Source organism: Capricornis sumatraensis, chromosome X, assembly GCF_032405125.1.
Source record: "Capricornis sumatraensis isolate serow.1 chromosome X, serow.2, whole genome shotgun sequence".
Classification (NCBI taxonomy): domain Eukaryota; kingdom Metazoa; phylum Chordata; class Mammalia; order Artiodactyla; family Bovidae; genus Capricornis; species Capricornis sumatraensis.
The window spans coordinates 78709874-78730718 of record NC_091092.1 but is presented as its reverse complement, the minus strand read 5'-3'; the positions used below and the strand labels follow the sequence as shown (position 1 = coordinate 78730718).

Here is a 20845-nt window from a genome sequence, read left to right as displayed (position 1 = left end):
ATGCATGCTTTAACGTCTCAGCGCACTTACCATTCCATTGATCCTTCAGCTCACCCTCCTAAAGCATCTGGTCCGATGGTTTATGGTCATTTTTATCTGTCCAGAGTCTCAAGGTATACCCTCATCTTAACAGTCAATAAACATTTGTGGATTGATTGCAGAATTTGTACTCTAGCTGGGGAGAGAATACGCCCTCATGAAATGAAGAGCCATATAACCACTAGCACAAAATGAAAGAATGCAAACAGTTCATAGAGGCTTGGGAGGTGTAGAGTTGTTAAGTGATCTGTCGGGTTGGGTTAGTTGGGGAAAGTTTCCAAGGCATGTAAGTTTTGAGATTTGAATTTGAAATTTAAGGTGATGGACACGAGTTGGTGGAAAGATGGACATTTTCAAACAAATGCACAAAGGGAGATAATGCAAGATATAACTCAAGCCAGGACAAGTGCCTGCCCCACCTTGCCATTTCCCTGTCTCAGCAGCTCTGTATGGTCTGCCAACACACCTGTTTCAGGTAGAGGAGAGCTCCTTGTGACCTAGTGCCCAAAAGGCTCCCCCCTCTACCAAATTCACTATTTGTGCAGCCCTTACCAAGTACCCCAGGCATAGACAGGAAATGTCTACAGTCATTGTGAGCAACTGTCTCCTATCTCTCTAGTCTGGACCTCAGGTGTGAATACACTGTCTTCTGTTTACCCTTTACATGACAAATGCATGTTGGAGTAAAAGAAGGTGGAAATATGTAGAACCAAATGGTTACGTTACCATGAGCAGACTAATATCACTTTGAAGGTCCAATGTGCTGTGGCCTCTGAAAAATTCTGGGTCGTATGGCTCTACAACCTTGATGGGACGGAGGACTAATCATCACAGTGCATGTATCAAGCCACACTGCCGATGGTGTAATGCTAGGCACTATACAGAAAAGTTACATTACAGTCCCTATCCCTAGGAACTTTCTGTCTAAGGAAAAATGGGCCATGGCCAGGTGGTAAATAAATATGATACATTTATTAAAACGTTCTCAAATGTACGAGTGCAATGTGATTTGATTCCTTATCTCATTCATTCGACCAACATTTATTGAATGTCTACTATGTGGGGTCACAGAGATACATAAAACTTGTCTCTGCCTTCAAGGAGTTCACAGTTTAGTGGAAGAGATACCTAAAAGCAAGGAATTACAGTATGATACGGTTTATGCTGTATAACATAAGCCTGCACAAAATGCTTGGGAATGCTTCCAGAAAAGGGAGAACTAACTGTACCTGAGGGAGACTAGGAAGGCTGAATAGGAGTTTTCCAGCATAAGAGACTTGGGGAAAGGCTAATGAGAAGGAAAACATCCCAGGACGAGGAGGGAAAGGTATAAAAGGGTATGTATGATATTTCCGGGAAAGAGTGCAAAACTCGGACTGATTGGAACTTAATGTGCCCAGTGAAAGAGAAAGCAGGAAAGGTAGCCTGAATCTGAAGAGCCCTGTATGCCTTGCTAAGGAGTTTGAACTTTATCACATAGGGAATAGGGAAAATCAAAGGAAGTTTTAAGCAGGGAAATGCTAAGATCATGTATAAGTGATACCTCAGTTCTCCTGCCTGCTAACTGTGTGACTGTGGGCAAGTCACTAAATCTCTGAGCATTAGTGTCCTTGTCTGTAAAATGGGTATAACAGGGGTATCTACCTCAGGGATGATTTGAGGAGTAAAGGAGCTAATGTACATAAAGCAATCAGCACAGTGCCTGGCACATAATAAGTGCTCCATAAATTTTAGTTGTTATTACCAGGAGTGTTTCTTAGAAAAGTTATTTTGTTGACAGCAAAGAACATAAACAGCAGTTGGGAAAAACTTCATGGTAGGAGGTCGGCTTAAGGCGATACTGCAATTTAATCCACTGATAAATAAGAATCTTGAACTGGGATTTGGATGTGGGAGGTTAGGGAGATGAAAAGACGAAGGGTAAGTCTAGCTTAGGAGACCGGGTACATTAGGACAACCATTAACCAAATTCAGAGATAAGAGTATCCAGAGGATAGGGGTGTGGGCGCAGGAACAGATAATGAGTTCTGTTTGGAACCTGTTGAATGAGAAGTGAAGCCGCCGAGGATGGGAACCTGGAGAATATCAATATTTGAGGAGAGGCCAGAAGAGTCAGTGGAGAAAACTGATTGGTCAGCAACCGCACTATCGGTGGGAACTGCGTATGCAGAGTGGAGGGCGGTGAGGGAGACACTATGATCAGCTAACCACTCGTTTATGTTCCCCGAGCCTTCTGACCAACTCCTCAACACTAAAACAACTCTATTTCCTCGTTAGTTCTTTGCTTCTTGCTTTTCGGTTTTCTGCTTCTTGCAGAGACCTCAATTTTTTTTTTTTCCTTTTGCCCTCTTCTGACGGAAGAGGGAACGGTCTAGCATCTCTCCACACGCTCATCTAGCGATCCTGAATCACTAGGGAGGAGGGAGGAAGAGGGGAAGGAGGAAAATGATTTTTAACGAAAAGAAAAAGTCCGAGACCACCTCTAATAATAATAATTAATGTTCCCCCTCTATATATCCCGCCACGCCGCTCTCCTGCCACCCTGATCGGGCTGACCGCGAAGTAGGACGGGAGATGTAGTCCCCATGCCGGACCAGGGTGGCACGACTAGAGAACTCGGTTTCCCAACCCGCTCTTCAGGCGCGTGCGCAGATGGCTGCCCTGGCGAGTGGTAAACAGAGACGTCAGGCGGGGGCCGCTGCTTGGAGCAAAACAAAAGGGAAACCCGGGGGGCGGGGGGTGGGGGGTTTGATAGGGGGATTGGTGCGGGAATTCGAGAGGCTGGGGCCGCAGAGACCTGGACCCGATAAAGAGGGGGGGAGGGGAAAGGCGGGGGGAGAGGGAGTCAGGGGAGGGGCAAGTGACGCGAGGGAGCGGGGCGTGGGGGAGGGCAGTGATCCGGGTGGAGGAAATTCAGGAGGAGTGTCCGGGGGGCAGCAACTTAAAAGGGGGAGGGAACTGCGGCTAAAGAGGCGTTCTGTGATGGGAGAAAGATTTGTGAGGGGATACGGAGCCTCAGGTTTAAAAGAGCAGGAAGCTGAGAGGTTAGGAGAAAAGTGCCTTCGCTAGGCGGAGGTTACAGGTGGTGTCTCAGAAAGAGCTCCGAGGCTGCAGCCTGTAGCAGAGAAGAAACGGAGAACTGTGCGCAAGGGACAGCTTAGGATCAAGCATCCAGGGGTGAGGGGAAGTTCGAGACTTTCTGAGGACTGGCAGGAATGTGCCCCCTGGCCCTCGTTGCTTCCCCCCTGAGGGGAGGCATCGCTAGGGACTGTGGCAGGCTCCTCTGAACGCTGAGCGGCGGAGGTCCAACTTCACGTATGGATCCAGTAAATGAGAATTCAGCCAGAGAGGCTGCCGCGATCGTAGACCTCGATCCCGACTTCGAACCCCAGAGCCGTCCCCGCTCCTGCACCTGGCCCCTTCCCCGACCAGAGCTCGCTCCCGAGCCGTCCGAGCCGTCCGAGGTGGAGTCAGGTCTGGGAGAGAAGGTACACCCGGAGGGGCGCTCGGACGGGCGCACCCAGCCGACCCTGTTGCCCGCCAGGCTCCCAGACTCGGCAGGGGGTCCCCAGCCCGGGATCCTGGGGGCTGTAACAGGTCCTCGGAAGGGAGGCTCCCGCCGGAATGCCTGGGGAAATCAGTCATATGCAGAACTCATCAGCCAGGCCATTGAAAGCGCCCCCGAGAAGCGACTGACACTGGCTCAGATCTATGAGTGGATGGTCCGCACGGTGCCCTACTTCAAGGACAAGGGTGACAGCAACAGCTCAGCAGGATGGAAGGTAACTATGATCCCCCTCAATACCTATCTCCTCCTGGTTCCCACCGGTCTCCTTACTTCTACTCTGCCTCCCCTTTGATACCCCTACCCCAGAGATCCACCTTCCGCGGTCAATTAGACAAGCCATTTACTTAGGACATAGTATATGCTTCTAGGTGCTTGATGCTGAAGGATCACAATGAATAAGACATTGTCCTTGCCCTGGAGAAAACTGAATTCTCTGCTCACTGCTCAACACTCCCAGCACTTTGGCTTGGGCTGCCCAAAACACTTATCCCCACAGAGAAGTCTTTATCCTATGTGCAGCGGGAACTGTGTGGATTCCCTGCAGGAACCTAGCCTTCCCTCCTCCCCCACCTCCCACCCCAACACCTTTTCTCCCATTCCTGTGGGATTACTTGGATTCCCTGCTTGCCTCCCAGTACCTCAGGGTAGAAGTACTGTTCTAGGATTCTGCTCCCCAAGAAGATGGAATGAAGTGGCAAAAGGTAAAGAGTGATACCCCCGTGGGAAGGAAGTGGATCTGATGCACTAAGAGGAAAAAAAAAAAAAAGGAGGGGCTGCCTCAGTTTACCCTATATAATGCTGAGAAACTCTCCCTAGTCAGGGGCTATCCAAGTTGTGGGGGGAAGTTTTCATTTGCTGTTGAGGAATATTCATGGAGAAAAATAGGGCTCTGACTTTAAAACACAAGGTTGGGGGTTCCCTTGGCTTCCCATGAGGCAACTGCGAGGAGGGATTGCACTAGATGCTCCGAAAGCTTGTCCTGAGAAATATGGGACTCACAAAGTTAGGGAGCTTCAACTCCTACTGACGCCTTGTACTCCAGTAGGTGGTGAGACCAGCGTGCAAGGAAATACGGAAGGTTGAGTGAGCAGAGGGTCTTCTTTTAGGTATAAGAGATCGAGGGACTGAGTCTGCAGTATCCCTTGGGGTTGGGCAGAAAAGAAAGCAAGACAGCTGACTGAGACCCTTGGCACTATTTCTGGGTAGACTGCCATGCCACAGTCGCAGCTCATAAAGAGCTCCCCTCCTTGGACCCAGCCTGCACAGCTGTTTTTTCTTTTCCCTTAGGTTCATTTTCCAGGGTAGAAGAAATAATCATGAGTTGTTAGTTATGCTGTGGGAGTGTAGTCCCTCCTTAGAATTTACACTTATATTGGGTTTTCTTCGTTTACAAAGTAGTTAAAAATTTTAATCTTCACAGCAGTTCTGAGATTCCACATGTTACGTATTAGGAAACTAAGGTATAGAATGGTTCGGAAACTTGCCAAAATCGATAGAATGAGGACTTGAACTCAGGTCTAACTATAAATTATATACTCTATCTGCTAATCCACGCTGACATGGAATGATGGCAAAGCCAAATCAGGCTCAGTCTGGAGCCTGCAAGGCTCTCCCTCCTCACTCTCTACCCCCAAGCCTGAGCTGGCTTCCCTGGTGATATGCCAAGGTTACCACCACCCCACCAGGGGGCGGCACTCACTTAGAACAAGAAGGCTTAATTTAGGTGGCTTGGGGAGCAACCAGCAGATGCCCTCCTTCCAAGAGGTAAAAACGGTAGGCTTCTAGGGAGCCAACCTCTCCAAGTAGGAGGCTGTAGGAGGTAGTAGTTCCAAGGGCTAAAGAAGAGGGGATGAGCAAATGGCACTCATGGGTACTGAGTATAGGGAAGGGAATGAGCCTTCTCAGTAGACCCAGAGTTAGAAGTTGGAAAAGAAGGGGGGAGTGGGGAGGGGGTAGAAATCATAGTGCCAGAAGTAACTGTGGCTCTTAGTTACTAAAAGCTCAGGCTGAATGGACAAGTGTGATTCCCTGAAGGAACCCAAAACAGTGCGGCCAGAGTAGTTGGAGTGCTGTTACTGCAGGGTCTCAGGGAGACAAGGAGTTCTTCGCTAGAGAGCCCTGGAGCAAGAGGCCACTTAAGAATATTTTCCCAGGCAAAGGCTCTCCTTATCTAGAGCATCTGGCTGAAACACATGAAGTGATTTCTGACTGTCCATAGCCTCATCCTCCTAGTTGCTCCAAGGCCTCTGGGCTCTTCCCAAGTTTCTAAACACTAAAGAGCTTCATGCGGGAGGTCAAATGCCCCTAAGTTTAGAGTTCCTATGCAGAAATTCCTGACGAGAAGTGGGGAAAAGGAGGTAAGAAAGAGAAGGGAGGTTCCTGAGGGGTGGGGGTGGGGAGGGGGTGGTGGTGCCGGGATGGGGGATGGGGTGGGGGAGGCCCTGCGGATACAAAGGGATGGTGCAACTAGCCTGGAGCAGCCAATAGAAATAAGCTGCTCTAGGGGTTCAAGAAGCTGCCAATCTCAGCTTCCTGGGCCCCTGGGAAAAAAAACTTATCTCTAGCAGAATATCAGCAGCGAGGGAGGAAGGAAAAACAGAGCTTCTAGTACCCAAGGCACTCAAGAGCTGACGGAGCTTCAAGGGGAGGTTCACCATTCTTCACCCAAGGGCCACCTGTCAATCAGGCAACAAATATTGATTACGTACTGGGAGCTTGGCACTCTGAGGGGGCCACTGCAGGAGGGCTGCCTACCTGGACAACATGTCCTGGCATTTACAATTGATAATACAAATTACTTGAAACTATAAACAACATAATATAGATTTGGGGAAATTTTGTGTGGAACAGATGAAAAATACTGAACAAGAAATCTGGCTGCAGAAGTCAAGCAACCACTTTAGGAAAGCGAGAGGACTGAAGATTGATCTTGACAAGCTAGTAGAATTGAGAGAGGGGAGCTCCTTCTCCGGACAAGGAGGGAGGGAGGGAGGGGCCTGGTGTATTTGAGGCACAGGGAGAACCCTGGCCTGAATGTAGTTGAAGGTGTGTGTCAAGGAATCTGGGGGGGGGGGCGGCGGAGGAGGGAATTAAAAAAAAAAGGAATCTGCAAATCCTGTAGAGTGCCAGGGCCCAAATGCCCTGTGTAGAGTGGAGCACTAGCCAGGCTGAGGTTCCAGCCCCTCAGCCTGTTCGGAAGACTGACTCAGGACAGGGTGGGTCTGTCCTGGGCTGCTGCTGTGCCACTGTCCTGTAAACTCCACCCAAGCTTGCATTCAAGGAAAGGGGTGGAGCTGTGGAATGCTCTTTCCCACTGGAGCCTAGTTCTTGATGAACTAGGAGTGCGTCTTTCCAATGCTTACAAGCCCCAGGCAGCCCCCAGAGACTTGGGTCAGGTAGAGGGCTGTGAGCTTTTCAGGGGGAAGGGGGTGCAGCGCCCTGTGAATAGGTCTTGGCTCTGGTTGTCTCCCTGCCCTCTGTGCAGAGAGGTCTGGCCAAGAAGCTTGTCTTCAGGTGGGAATTGTGTGTGGTCTCCTCACCTGGCACTACCTCCCACCCCTACTGTTGCCTGTTTTCTCCTCGAATTTGACTAGCTTTGCATCTCCAGGATCACCCCACCCCCACCCCCACCCCCAGCCGCGCCCCAGTGTCCTTTTTGACTGGACTGCTGACCACTGACCTCCCTTTCTTGTTGCCTCTGCCCCCTCCAGAATTCGATCCGCCACAACCTATCCCTGCATAGCAAGTTCATCAAGGTTCACAACGAGGCTACTGGCAAGAGCTCCTGGTGGATGCTGAATCCGGAGGGAGGCAAGAGCGGCAAGGCACCCCGCCGCCGGGCAGCCTCCATGGATAGCAGCAGCAGGCTGCTCCGGGGCCGCAGCAAAACCCCCAAGAAGAAACCAGCTGTGCTGCCAGCTCCACGTGAAGGTGCCACTCCAAGGAGCCCTGCTGGCCACTTTGCCAAGTGGTCAGGCAGCCCTTGCTCTCGAAACCGAGAGGAAGCCGATACATGGAGCACCTTCCGTCCACGAAGCAGTTCGAATGCCAGCACTGTCAGCACCCGGCCCTCCCCCAGGGAGCCGGAGCCTGAGGTGCTGGCGGAAGAGGAAATGCCAGCCTCAGCCAGTGGCTATGCAGGGGGTGTCCCTCCCACCCTGAAAGAAGATCTGGAGCTGTTAGATGGGCTCAATCTCACATCTCCCCACTCGCTGCTGTCTCGGAGCAGCCTCTCTGGCTTCTCTTTGCAGCATCCTGGGGTTCCGGGCCCCTTACACACCTACAGCACCTCTCTCTTCAGCCCAGCAGAGGGGCCCCTGTCAGCAGGAGAAGGGTGCTTCTCAAGCTCCCAGTCTTTGGAGGCTCTGCTCACCTCTGATACGCCACCACCTCCTGCCGATGTCCTCATGACCCAGGTAGATCCCATTCTGTCCCAGGCTCCAACACTTCTGCTGCTGGGGGGGATACCTTCCTCCAGTAAGCTAGGCACGGGGGGTGGCCTGTGTCCTAAACCCCTAGAGGCTGCAGGCCCCAGCGGTCTGGTTCCCACCCTCCCGATGATAGCACCAGCACCACCTCCAGTCATGGCGGGGGCTCCGGTCCCCAAGCCCCTGGGGGGTCCTGTGCTCACACCTCCTACTGAAGCTCCAAGCCAAGACCGAATGCCTCAGGATCTTGATCTCGACATATACATGGAGAACCTGGAGTGTGACATGGATAACATCATCAATGACCTCATGGATGGGGACGAAGGACTGGACTTCAATTTTGAGCCAGGTATGGCCCATCTGAGTCATGGCAGCATCTCACAACCTATTCTTGCTCCTAGGTGTCCAGCTAGTCCTGTTATCTAGCAAGGGGGAGACTGAGAACAAGGGGTAGCTGGAGGTCCCAGGGAATTAGAGGGAGGACGTCCCATTAGAGTGGCATAGTTTCCAGATGGGACCTCCAAGGCCCCTCAGCAGCGCTCACTGCCACAAGGAAGCACAGGAGAGGTGGGGGAGGGGCTGTTTCTGTTTTCCTTAATGTGGTTCTTGCTGATAGAAAGTTGTCATGCCCCCAGATGAGCCTCTGACCTTGTCCTCCGTTTTTTCTTCCCACAGATCCCTGAGCCGTGGCCGGAAGCTTCATTCCCTACTTCAGAGACAGAACCAGGCGTGCCCATATCCACTCTTTACCCTTGACCCCTCCCAGGGAATTTGGGACCCTGCTTTAGAGCTAGAGTAGGGTCTGCTAACCTGGGTACTGAGAAAATTATAAAGATATAGCTGGGGGGTGGGGAGGGAGAGGGGAGGGGAAGGGGAGAGGGTTTATTCTCACTGTGCCAATTAGGGAGCCATCCTCAGCTCCCCCCCCCACGCATTCCCACCCCATAGATTTTGTAGCATGGGCGGGCAATACTGTTGGAAATGTGAAGTCACCAGTGGCCTTACCCCTGCCTTTGGGAGCAGGATTTTTTGTAGAGTCTTATCTGAGCTGGTCCAGGCTGGACTGAGCTTGAGATTTTTATTCAGTGGCCCCTTGGGCCAGTGGTGTGGGATTGGGGGTGTAACAGGGATCTGGAGTGGCTATGGCTCACCAAGCCAAATCACCCTTGGAAGACTACAGATAACAGAAAGGCTTTTTGTAAACCTTTAAAGAAATATAACAGTGGCAAGGTGTTAGTGATGGGGAGAATGCTTTTTTCTTTTCGGAAGGCTTTGCCATAGTCACCTGATGCAAACACTACAGATATTATTTCTGGAAACACGGGGGAGACAGGGGAGAGAACCCTAGGCCTGCAGAGAGCAGGGGGCAAGGGGAAGAGCTCCCATGAGGACCAGGTCTAGAACATGGTCTGCGCTGAACTAGCTTGGAGTTTCCCTGAGGAAAAGCTAAGCCAGGTGCCTTCATCCTGTCACCTTGTGCCTGGGAGTGTGTGGTGTTGGGGTGCAGCCACACTCTCTCATGACCCCCTGTGGGTTAGTGCTATGGTGGGACAGTACAGTTGAGGGCCTGGAATGAGTCTGTGGCCTGGGAAGGGGATGGGAGGGGGGAGAAGAGGAGGGAAGGATTTAGGGTGGTAAAGTTAGGCACAGAGACCTCCCTGTTCCAGGCCCCAGACAGCTGTCCCTGCCCTTCTTCCCCTTGCCTGACTGCAGGGGTTATGGGGAAGTGTGTGTGGTGGCAGGCAGGGGGAGGGGCGGAACAGGGAAGGGGGAGCTGGGGAGCTTGGCTGAGGGTCTGGGAAATGAGCAGGGATGGAGGAGAATGTAGATCAGGTTTACTAGCACCTGCTAGGGAAGGCCATCTGGGGCTCCTTCTCCACCCTAGCCCCCAAAGCAGTCCCTCCCCCAGTCCTCTTTGCATTGTCCCCTCCCCCGCCCCTGCTGTGGGTTCCCATCATTTCCTGTGTCAGCGCCTGGCCTATCCAGATTGTTTCGTGTGCTAGATTGGAGTGGGGAAGTGTGTCAAATCAATAAATGAATTAATTCAATAAATGCCTATAACCAGCTCTGGTTTCTGCTGCCTCTCTGTTCCCCTGCGGATAAGGAAGGAGCGGGGATAGGGACTGCCCAGAGGCAGACTGGTTGGGGGCAGGGGAATTTCAGCCGGGGACTTGGTGGAGTACGGTGGGGGAGGGAAGATGCCCATCCCATCACCTAACCCCAGCAGGAGTAGGCGGGCTGTGATAGGCCTCCCAAGGGGAGGTTGTCTGGTTGGAAAAGACCCCACCCCCTACTCTGTCCCTCAAAGGCTTATTGTACTACACTTCGCTGCCTTTCCTCACCCCCCACCCATGTGCTTGCCCCTGCCCTCTCCTGCTCCTCTGGATCCTGAGAGTCTCCACAATGCCCGGGGCAGATTTAAGCCTTGGTGTCGATATTGGGAGAAGTCTTTCTTGAAAAAAGGAACCTCACATTAAAATGCTAGTGATTTCATTGCAGCTCTCACTTGGTCACTTTATTTTATTAGCGATGTTTATCCTTCCTACTGACAAAGTCCGCTTTGGTCTTCAAGATGGGAGCCCTGCTAGTGGTCCCCTCATCATCTGATCGCCCTGATGATTTGGACTGGAAAAGGAAAGGGTCAGTAAGTAAAAAGGCCCCTGCAGAGAAGTTTTCTACAAACTAGGGCCAAAGGGAGGACCAAAGAGGTGAGAGGCAGGTCTTGGGCATGAATGTTGGATTTGGGAAGGAAATTCACCCCAGAGAGCCAGGGCAGAGGAGCCTTCAGTAGACAGGTGGGGAAAGGAGGCTGCTGGGACAGACCATGTTTGGTAAGGCTTACTGTGAGGTTCACAGAGGAATCAATTGAAATGACTTTCTTGGCTTCTTGGATTCTAAGCACTTTCACTCGACTCCTCTCCAGGAGGTCACATTGTGTACGCAAGGCATCTAGAAACCAGAGAAAGTCACCCCCCTCCCCCCCCACACACACCTCTGAGTACTAGAGACCTTCCCTACCCATCCCGGCCCTTCCATCATTCACAGGATCACTTGGAGTAACCGGGCCTAAAGCTAGGCTGAGAAGAAACCTGAAGGTGCCTAAGCTTTACTCTTTTCAGTGGGAATCGGGACACCAAGATTCCAAAAGCAGAAGATGAAGGGAAAGACGGGAATGAGGTGGTGGGGATAGGGAGATGTACTGAGAAGATGGCTGAGAAATGGCGAGGAGGGGTGAGTGAGACACACACACTCCACCTGGTTTGAGCCAAGCACCACTCCTGAAGTGGACCTAGACTCTAGACCCCTTTACCTAGGATCCTGTGATCCTACCTGACAGACTACACCAGCCACAGCCCATATTCTCGATCACGCAGCTGAGTCCAGTACCCTCCATGTTCCTCCTTCCTCCATCCTGCTGCTTACCAATAAGCTCGGGTTCTGGGTTCTTCAGGAGGGGAGCAAATGCTTTGTAAGCACTCTCAGCTCTAGTTCCTGTGAATACAGTAGTGCAATACACCCAGCCCCATCACCCAGCCTCTCCCTTCCAAAGCCCCAAATTTCAGGACCCTAATACTCAATATTACCTTGGGCTGGTGTAACTTATTTCCTCCCCTCGGGTCCACCCCTCAGCCAGGTCAGGGTGGGGGTTGGGGGCACAGAATGTGCTAACTTAACCACTGTCACAGAACCAATGCTCTTAGGCTTGACTAGAGACAGTCAATTTGGATCTGGTCCAAGGGGCCCTATTTGAAGGATCAGATTCATGGTCCAGCTTTGGGGCCTTGCTCTATCTCTGGGGAATGCTCCCAAGTCTCTACCTCGTGCCCCACACTCCACCTTACAAACGTAGTAGGTGTTTCAAGCTGTAAGGAATTTGTTGGCATAGTCTCCAGGAGTCTTCATCAGAAAAAACAACTTCATTGTCCCCGTTTCATCACATAAATCGACGGTTTCTGGAGGGAGGCCACAGGGTAATTAAGGCAGCTAAGGAAGGGGAGCAGGAGCGAAAGGGGCCAGTGATCCTATCCAGAATGGGCTGAGGAAGCTGCGGGGATTCAAGGAGTTCTCTTCTTGCCAGCAGGAGAACTCGGGGGCTCGAAGTAGTAGGCTTGATGACCCTACAACTTCAGACCCTTGGCCGTGAGTCCCCTCCCCACACTCCTCACCTGTTTTAGGCAACCCCACTTGACGGCGGACATAATGCAGCAGCAGAAGGACAGAACAGTTAGCATTGTCCAGAAACTGCTGATTATCTGAGAAGAGACAGGATGGGGCATGTGGCCCTTCCCCAGTTATACCATCCCTGTGCCCTCCACTGCCCCTCCAACACCCTCACCCCTACACATAGACTCCAGCTCTGTGATACCCCTCACCTCCATGTTTGATAAAGATGAACATGTTCTCAAGATCTTCTCACTCTTCAAAGAGAGTCTTGATACGTCATGGCAGAAGGAAGGTGTCCTAGAGGCCTTGGGGGGCCAAGTGGGCCCATAAGATCAGGGGGCTGGAGAGGCAGATGGATTACATTGACTGAGGAGGCCCAGACTGGGCAGACAGGCGAGAGCTATGGGCAGTTGTGGATAACCAACATCCCTAGGGGTGGGGCCTGAGGCTGCAGCTGAGGGATTATGAGGGCAGAAGTGCTATGTGTGGCAGAAGATGGAGGAAGGCTAAGGGGGGAAGAACCTCGGTGGGGTCTATAAAAGTGTGTTGAAAATGGGGGCAATGACAATAACCAAAGAAAATCAGGGCAGCATGGTAAATCTTACTCTAAAATGGGCCCCGGAAGGAGTGTAGAACACCTAGAGCGAGGTCTGTTTCTGGAGCAGCACTCTTTCCTAGGGAATTTGTAGAGCATCGCTACTGTGGTGGGAGCCCATGGCTCCTGTTTTGTGCCCTCAGTACTGTGCCTCCCACCCTGATTGGATCCCACGTTTCCCTTGTTCCCCACCCCAACAATAGACATCCTTGATGATTATCAACAGAAATTTTATTTCTCATTAGTTTCTGGAACAATTGAAGGGTAGATGGAAAGGGGAGGGAGGGATGGCAGAAGCAATACTGTGAGAAGGAAGGGCTGGACTGGGGGAGATGAGAAACATGGATGGGGCCAAGGGGCAATTCTCAAGTAGGAGATATTGAATGAGGGGGCAGTGATGGGGGAACAAAATTCAAAATCAGCCATAGGCGGCGAGGTGAGCATTGGACCCAAGTTGGTTGGACAAGGGCAAGTTAGCACAGTTTAGGGCTCCAGGACCCTGGGTTCTTGTCAGGGCCTCAGGGCTCAGGTTTCAGGGTGTAACATGGAGGAGCCCAGTAGGGGCTATGCTGGCTGCAGGGGGAGCCCCCAGGCCCTTCCCCGCCTTTGGGGGGAATCTCACTGACGTGGCAGAGCCGTTCACTGTAGTCTGGCTGCAGACTCTCGGCCAGTCCCTTAGATACACCACTCCAGGCCTAAAGACAAATATCTCCAGGTCAGGGGTCTGTGCCAAGGGAACTCTCCTGATCTGCAACCACTGTGATTACAGAAGGGACACACACACTCCTGGCCCCCCAATACCACTGTTTCCATCTGCCTCAACCAATCTAGGATCAGTTCTTCTGGGTGTCTCTCTGTGTCGAGCCCATCCCCCAAATGGTCAGCCACATCCTGACTGTTAGTGCAGGCCCCTCTCCCCTCCCCTCCTTCCCCCATGCTCTCTCTAGCTGGCAGGCAGTTGGTGGCAGTTGACACACGGAAGTCTGTGTATGACAGTGTTCTCACCGAGAAGTTTCCATGGTATTCAGTAACCAGATCCTCTAGGTTCTTGAGGGTGGGAATTCGGGGCATTGTCCTGAGCAGGGAGAAAGAAGGAGTAGGAGCACATCAGTCACCCTCTTTTATTGTCCTTCTCCCCCTTCTCCCACATGGAATGAAATGATTCTGTGTTGCCTGTGCCTGCACCTTCCTTTCATCCTCATGCCCTCTTGGGTGATCCTCTTGGGTGATTCCTTACTGTCCGCCCTCTACTTCTGGAGACCCTGTGATAACCCTCCTCTACTATTCCCAGCACCACCACCCCCTCCTCATTTTCCTGGGATTCAGAATTCTCACCGTTCCAGCCAGCAGTACACACAGATGAGGCTCACAATCAATCCCATGGAGCCAAGAGGGATCAGCACAGCTTCCAATGCAAACAACGAAGGATTTTCTGGATTCTCAAGATTCTCTGTTGGAAAGAGGAAAGGAAAAGAGACCTAACATTTGTAGTACCCCTACTACGTGCCAACATTTAGAGTGCCAATTTGGTGCCAGACACTGTGCTAAACACTATCTGTGTGTGTATTCAATCCTCACAGCTCCTGAGGGGCCAGGGAGCAATTATTACGTCCATTTTACAAACAAAGGAACAGAATCAAAAAGGTCAGTGATGTGCCCAAGGTCAAAGAGGTAGGAAGTGGCAGAGGCAGGTTTAAACCTTAGATTTGCCTGGTTCCAAAAGCCATCTTTACCATGCAGGCTTTCTGGGAATGCTGCAGGGAAATCCTACACATTCTGTATCCCCTTTGAATACCCCCTCAGCCTCCTTCTCAATCCACTCCCCCTGCTCTAACAACACACTGATCCAACACTACACAGAAAAATCCTGCTTCCTGGGAGTTGGAGTTGAACAGTGAGGGGAGATGGGCCACCAAGTTTGGGGTCTTAGTGGTAGGGAGGCAGGGCAAAAGACAATGGTGCTAGAAAGGTTGGGGTACTCGGCTCATGGGTCAGGGTGATGTGTTAGGTCCATTTTACCTTTTGAAGTATTGCTGCCCCAGTGAATTGGGTAGCTCCAGTCACTCCAATGCTGAGCACTTCCACAAAGTGGGTTATAACGGCTCCGAACACGGAACGTGTAGAGTTTCTGTGCATCCACGCTAGGCAGAGAGAAGCTATGTCTGTGGTCCACGGATTGTTCCTTGAGGAGAAAGAGAGTGAGGGAAAGATGGGTGTTTATAGAAGAAGGCAGAATGAAAACTGCTGCCCCCACTCCTCTCACATCATCTTCTGGTTCTTCTCAGTTTCTCCCTCCTCTCTTGACTATTCAAGTCACACTGCTACCTTCACTGACCAGAACTGAATGCTTTTGTTTACTTGCCTTTCTGGTATTGGGAAGTGTATGGGTAGGGAAACCTTAAGGAAAACTCAAAGATGAGGAGAGAAAGGAGTCAGAGGAGGAGGGTGGAAGGTGGGCAGGGGAAATGAGAGACAGAGAGCAGGAGCTGGGGAGCAGCATTCCTGTTGGCTGATTGAATCCTTTATCCCTACTTGCTCAGCCCGGGCTGCTATCCCCACTCACTCACCGTCCAGCTTCGGTCCCGGTCACTCCGGTACTGCACCAGGTGCTCCAGACAGTGGTCCAAGTATCTGTTGCTCCAGCTCAGTTCTACCTGGAATTCACTCAGGTTGCGAAGCGTCAGGTTCTCCGGAGCCCAGGGGATCACTGGAGATATGTGTGCATGTGTGGTCATTCCCCTGGCCTAGATAAGTCAGGATCCTGAAGGTAGTGCCCCTGAGCTCTCCTCACTTCCCCATTCTGTCCCTCACCTCCTCTTTTCTGCCACATACACTTATGGTGAAAGAACACCACTTTAAATACTCCAGTACCCCACAATATCCTTCGACCTTCCTTTGCAACTTACCCAGATCCTGCAGTTTTAGCATCTGTTTGGGCTGCTTCCTGTGTTCCCGTGGGTCCTGGAGCTGGACAACAAATGTTTCATAGAGACGGATCTCCTTTTTTCCAAACCAACAGCCAGAAGTGATTCCTTCAGAGAACAGATAGTGGCCACACTCCTGGAGTTTATCGGCACCATTCCTGTACCTAGAGAAGGTTTTCAAGGGAGAATAACAATGAGGTAAATAAACTTGGGTACTCCAGATTTCCACAGCCCAGCCTCGGCTCCTCTAAACTGATTTATGACTTACCCCACGAGAAAATAGTGGAGAGCTTAGGGTGCTGGCTACTCTCTTTCTTGGTCCCCACACAGTCTTTTCACATCTAGTCTTTCACATCACCTCCTCCTCCTCCCTCTCCCTCCCCACCCCCGTCCTGGCTACCCATCTCATACCCATAATGCAGAGTCAGGTTGTTGGGCTGGGGCTCAGAGCTGCTGTTCCAAGTGCAATTCATATACTCCACATTGAACACAAAACATTGAACCTTTGGGAGTGGCAGAGTGGAAACATCGAGGGTCCCAGCGGGTTTTGAAGTCAGGAAGAAGTCTAGGTTGGAGAGAAAATGAAGTGGGGGAGGGGAAGAGAAGACAAGATGGTCAGACGCAGAAGCAGAGTGAGGCAAGGAACCCTTCCCTTACCCTCCCTACAGTACTTTTAAATTCTGCCCGCATCCTTCTAATGCCGGGTGGCAGGTTTCAGGATTCTGTGCGACCCCTTCTCACAGCTTCCCTTCTCACCAACCTCCTCCAGTCCCAGGTTTCCCACCAATGTCTTCATTCCCACTGGGCGTGAGGAACTTTGGGTTCAGCCCCACCCCCAGCAGAGGTAGCTGGAGAAATAAGAGGGATCTGAGTGGCAACGGTGGCTTCAACATGGCGCTTACTCTTCGTTCCCTGGGTGTCGACTGTGTCAGGAACCTGGGCCCCTTACCGACTACTCCTCCCCACCCACACATTTCCTTCTGTCATAACTTCCGGTGGAAAGAACCTTTGAAACCAGGGCTTTACGGAGGGTGTGGTCAAACTACCGCACAACTGCACTCATCTCACATGCTAGTAAAGTAATGCACTAAATTCTCCAAGCCAGGCTTCAGCAATACGTGAACCGTGAACTCCCTGACGTTCAAGCTGGTTTTAGAAAAGGCAGAGGAACCAGAGATCAAATTGCCAACATCCGTTGGATCATGGAAAAAGCAAGAGAGTTCCAGAAAAACATCTATTTCTGCTTTATTGACTATGCCAAAGCCTTTGACTGTGTGGATCACAATAAACTGTGGAAAATTCTGAGAGATGGGAATACCAGACCACCTGACCTGCCTCTTGAGAAATCTGTATGCAGGTCAGGAAGCAACAGTTAGAACTGGACATGGAACAACAGACTGGTTCCAGATAGGAAAAGGAGTACATCAAGGCTGTATATTGTCACCCTGCTTATTTAACTTATATGCAGAGTACATCATGAGAACCGCTGGACTGGAAGAAACACAAGCTGGAATCAAGATTGCCGGGAGAAATATCAATAACCTCAGATATGCAAATGACACCACCCTTATGGCAGAAAGTGAAGAGGAGCTAAAATGCCTCTTGATGAAAGTGAAAGAGGAGAGCGAAAATGTTGGCCTAAAGCTCAACATTCAGAAAATGAAGATCATGGCATCCAGTCCCATCACTTCATGGGAAATAGATGGGGAAACAGTGGAAACAGTGGCAGACTTTATTTTGGGGGGCTTTAGAATCACTGCAGATGGTGACTGCAGCCATGAAATTAAAAGACCCTTACTCCTTGGAAGAAAAGCTATGACCAACCTAGAGAGCATATTCAAAAGCAGAGACATTACTTTGCCAACTAAGGTCCGTCTAGTCAAGGCTATGGTTTTTCCTGTGGTCATGTATGGATGTGAGAGTTGGTCTGTGAAGAAGGCTGAGCGCCGAAGAATTGATGCTTTTGAAGTGTGGTGTTGGAGAAGACTCTTGAGAGTCCCTTGGACTGCAAGGAGATCCAACCAGTCCATACTGAAGGAGATCAGTCCTGGGTGTTCATTGGAAGGACTGATGCTAAAGCTGAAACTCCAATACTTTGGTCACCTCATGTGAAGAGTTGACTCATTGGAAAAGACTTTGATGCTGGGAGGGATTGGGGGCAGGAGGAGAAGGGGACGACCGAGGATGAGATGGCTGGATGGCATCATGAACTCGATGGACGTGAGTCTTAGTGAACTCCGGGAGATGGTGATGAACAGGGAGGCCTGGCATGCTGTGATTCATGGGGTCACAAAGAGTCGGACACGACTGAGCAACTGAACTGAACTGAACTGTGGTGAATGTCTGCTATGACACAGGCTAAATCCTCCAGGAGATTAGGTGTTAATCTAATCTGTATATATAACACCACCACTGTAATGTGGTGTAAGTAGAGACTAAAGCTGGGTATCCAATATTGTCAAAGACTCAAGAATCCTCAGACTACCTAGATCCTGGGAAGGATCTGTTCACTACCACCACCATTCCCAATCACCTTCTCATCTAAATTGTTTCATCCCATAGAGTGGAGGGTTCGAACCTCCCCTCATTTGATGCTAAGCTTCTTCCTTGACTCAGTTACCCTGAAACTGCTATCAAAGCTCTACTGTCTTGGGCTGGACAGAAAATGCAGTCTTGGCTCCCATGAGCACATCTATAGCTATCTTTCCTCTGACCTAATCCAAATCAGAATATCCATCCTTATAGTTGTTTCTAGAGCTGGGTCCCTGTGAAGACTGGCAAGGAGGTCTGACTTACAAGATTTCGGAAATGAAAGAACAACAATGCTACCTTCAAACTCCTCATCTTGCCCTGAATCTGCTTCTCTTCCTGTGTCTGTATCTCATTTAATGGTATCATCACCCTTTCAGTCATCCAAACTTGAAACCTCAAAGTCATTATCAGTTTCTCCATCTCCCTCATCCTGAGAATCCAATCAGCTCTCCTGTTGTGTGTCTCCTAGGTATGTCCTCCTTTCTGTGATTCCCTCTAGTCACCATTAGTACTAGAACCCATGAACTGGCCTCCCTTTCTGAAGGCCCCCTGCTCTCAAATCCATTCTTCATTCTGTTGCCAGATGTACCTTCCCCCAAACACAGATCTGACTGGAGACTCTATTTACATAAATTGATTATTTAGTAAACATTTATTGAGGCTTTCATATGTGCCAAGCACTGTGCTTATTTTCTAAACCATGTTAATTTTCTGTGGGTTAAAATTCCTCAGGGTTAGCTCAAATGTTACCTTCTCCAATATGTCTCCATCTCCCCAACCAGAATTAGTCTTCCCATTGATTCAACAGCATTTTGTTATTGTTACTTTTGTTATTTGCTAGTTTTATTATTTTCAATTTATTGTTGACTGACTGAGATCAAATCAGTCAATCCTAAAGGAAATCAGTCCTGAATATTCATTGGAAGGACTTAGGCTGAAGCTGAAACTCCAATACTTTGGCCACCTGATGGGAAGAAGTGACTCATTGGAAAAGCCTCCAATGCTGGAAAAGATTGAAGGCAGGAGAAGGGGATGACAGAGGATGAGATGGTTGGATGACATCACTGACTCGATGGACATGAGTTTGAGCAAGCTTTGGGAGTTGGTGATGGACAGGGAAGCCTGGCGTGCTGCAGTCCATAAGGTTGCAAAGAGTTGGACACCACTGAGTGACTGAACTGAACTGATTTATTGTCATCTGTTACTTTTATTACAGCACTCTATCTTTTCTCTAAAAGGCAATATTATTATAGAAAGAATGTCAAGAGTCAAGAAAAGTACAATATCATTTATATGTGAAATCTAAAAAAATACAATAGAAAATTCCCTGGCAGTCCACTGGTTAGGGCTCCAGACTTCTGCAGGGGGCACAGGTTTGATCCCTGGTCTGGTCGGGGAACTAAGATCCTGCAAGCTGCTTGGTACGGTCAAAAAAGAAAGAAAGCAAAAAATACAACCAACTAGTGAATTGTTGGTTCAATTTACTTATTTAAAAAACAAATTAAATTTATTTAAAAGAGAAGCAGATTCATAGATACAGAGAACAAACTAGGGGTTACCAGTTGGGAGAGGGAAAGAAGAAAGAAAGAAAAAAAGAAAGAAAGTGAAGTCACTCAGTTGTGTACTGACTCTTTGCAATCCCATGGACTGTAGCCCACCAGGTTCCTCTGTCCATGGGATTTTCCAGGCAAGAATACTGGAGTGGGTTGCCATTTCCTTCTCCAGGAGCTCTTCCCAACCCAGGGATTGAACCTGGGTCTCCCACATTGTAGGCAGGCACTTTACCACCTGAACCACCAGGGAAGTCCTGGGAGAGGGAAAGGGAAATATAGGGTAAGGGAGTAAGAGATACAAACTTATGTATAAAATGAGCTACAAGGACATATTATACAATATGGGGAATATAGCCAGTATTTTATAATAACTAAACTTTAAAATTGTCAATCACTATATTGTACAGCTGTAACTTATATAATATTGTACATCAAATGCAGGTCAACTTTATAAAGCAGGAAAAAAAGAATAGCAATGAGATGATACACTACTTTAAAATAGAGAGAAGAGAGAGTTGAGAAAAAAAATCCTAATCTCAAATGTTACTCAGTAGCCTAGTCTCAATTGTTACTCAGTAGCCTAGTCTCAATTGTTACTCAGTAGCCTAGTCTCAATTGTTACTCAGTAGCCATATAACACAGGGCACGTGAACTTCCACTCTGAAAATCAGCTTCCTCAACCACAAAATGGATACAATAATATCCCTAACTCATTGGTTTTTTTTTGGGGGGGGCGTGAGGGGGGTTGGATTAGAGACAACGTCTGAAAAGCATCTGACACTTAGTAGGTGCCTCTCGATAGAGCAAGGATTCTTAACCTAAAGTTCATGGACCCTTAGAGGATATGTGAATAAACTTCAGGAGAGGGCCTAAGAATCTCCCTACAAAGTATCTAATCTGTATCAGTTCAGTTCCCTTCAGCTGGCAGTCCGGACTCTTGGCGAACCCATGAACGGCAGCATGCCAGGCCTCACTGTCCATCACCAACTCCCGGAGTTTACCCAAACTCATGTCCATTTAGTCGGTGATGCCATCCAACCATC

The 20845-nt window shown here is 49.8% G+C and overlaps 3 protein-coding genes across 5 annotated transcripts; 1 reads left to right on the top strand and 2 right to left on the bottom strand.

Moving 5' to 3' along the window:
* Positions 1 to 2995: 2995 nt before the first annotated feature.
* On the top strand, positions 2996 to 8788 carry FOXO4 (forkhead box O4). Its single transcript, XM_068962716.1, has 3 exons — positions 2996 to 3821; positions 7318 to 8383; positions 8710 to 8788. The coding sequence occupies exons 1-3, from the start codon at positions 3357 to 3359 to the stop codon at positions 8715 to 8717; spliced, it is 1539 nt and encodes a 512-aa protein (XP_068818817.1). The 5' UTR covers positions 2996 to 3356; the 3' UTR covers positions 8718 to 8788.
* A 1769-nt stretch (positions 8789 to 10557) lies between these two features.
* Positions 10558 to 12432, bottom strand: CXHXorf65 (chromosome X CXorf65 homolog). Its single transcript, XM_068961883.1, is given in 6 exon segments — positions 10558 to 10659; positions 10877 to 10983; positions 11458 to 11526; positions 11853 to 11987; positions 12201 to 12287; positions 12408 to 12432. Coding segments are annotated over 6 exon segments (525 nt in total).
* A 644-nt stretch (positions 12433 to 13076) lies between these two features.
* Positions 13077 to 16610, bottom strand: IL2RG (interleukin 2 receptor subunit gamma). Of its 3 annotated transcripts, none has more exons than XM_068962877.1 (8): positions 16478 to 16610; positions 16129 to 16282; positions 15700 to 15881; positions 15361 to 15500; positions 14813 to 14975; positions 14129 to 14243; positions 13799 to 13868; positions 13077 to 13488 (listed from the first exon to the last, which is right to left on the bottom strand). In XM_068962877.1, exons 1-8 carry the CDS (start codon positions 16608 to 16610, stop codon positions 13312 to 13314), a joined length of 1134 nt encoding a protein of 377 aa, XP_068818978.1. In that variant the 3' UTR covers positions 13077 to 13311. The 3 variants fall into 3 exon arrangements, with proteins under 3 accessions (XP_068818978.1, XP_068818979.1, XP_068818980.1); XM_068962878.1 differs by having other exon boundaries at positions 14129 to 14225; XM_068962879.1 differs by lacking the exon at positions 16478 to 16610 and adding an exon at positions 16389 to 16457.
* Positions 16611 to 20845: the final 4235 nt, after the last annotated feature.

Bases quoted from the DNA above. Each gene is read 5' to 3' on its own strand.
- FOXO4 (XM_068962716.1), top strand. From the start codon at position 3,357: ATGGATCCAGTAAATGAGAATTCAGCCAGAGAGGCTGCCGCGATCGTA. The intron at 3,822-7,317 runs GTAACTATGATC...TGCCCCCTCCAG, and splicing joins ACAGCTCAGCAGGATGGAAG to AATTCGATCCGCCACAACCT.
- IL2RG (XM_068962877.1), bottom strand. From the start codon at position 16,610: ATGTTGAAGCCACCGTTGCCACTCAGATCCCTCTTATTTCTCCAGCTA. The intron at 15,501-15,699 runs GTAAGTTGCAAA...ACATATCTCCAG, and splicing joins GCTAAAACTGCAGGATCTGG to TGATCCCCTGGGCTCCGGAG. The intron at 14,244-14,812 runs GTAAAATGGACC...TCTTTCCAACAG, and splicing joins GGGCAGCAATACTTCAAAAG to AGAATCTTGAGAATCCAGAA.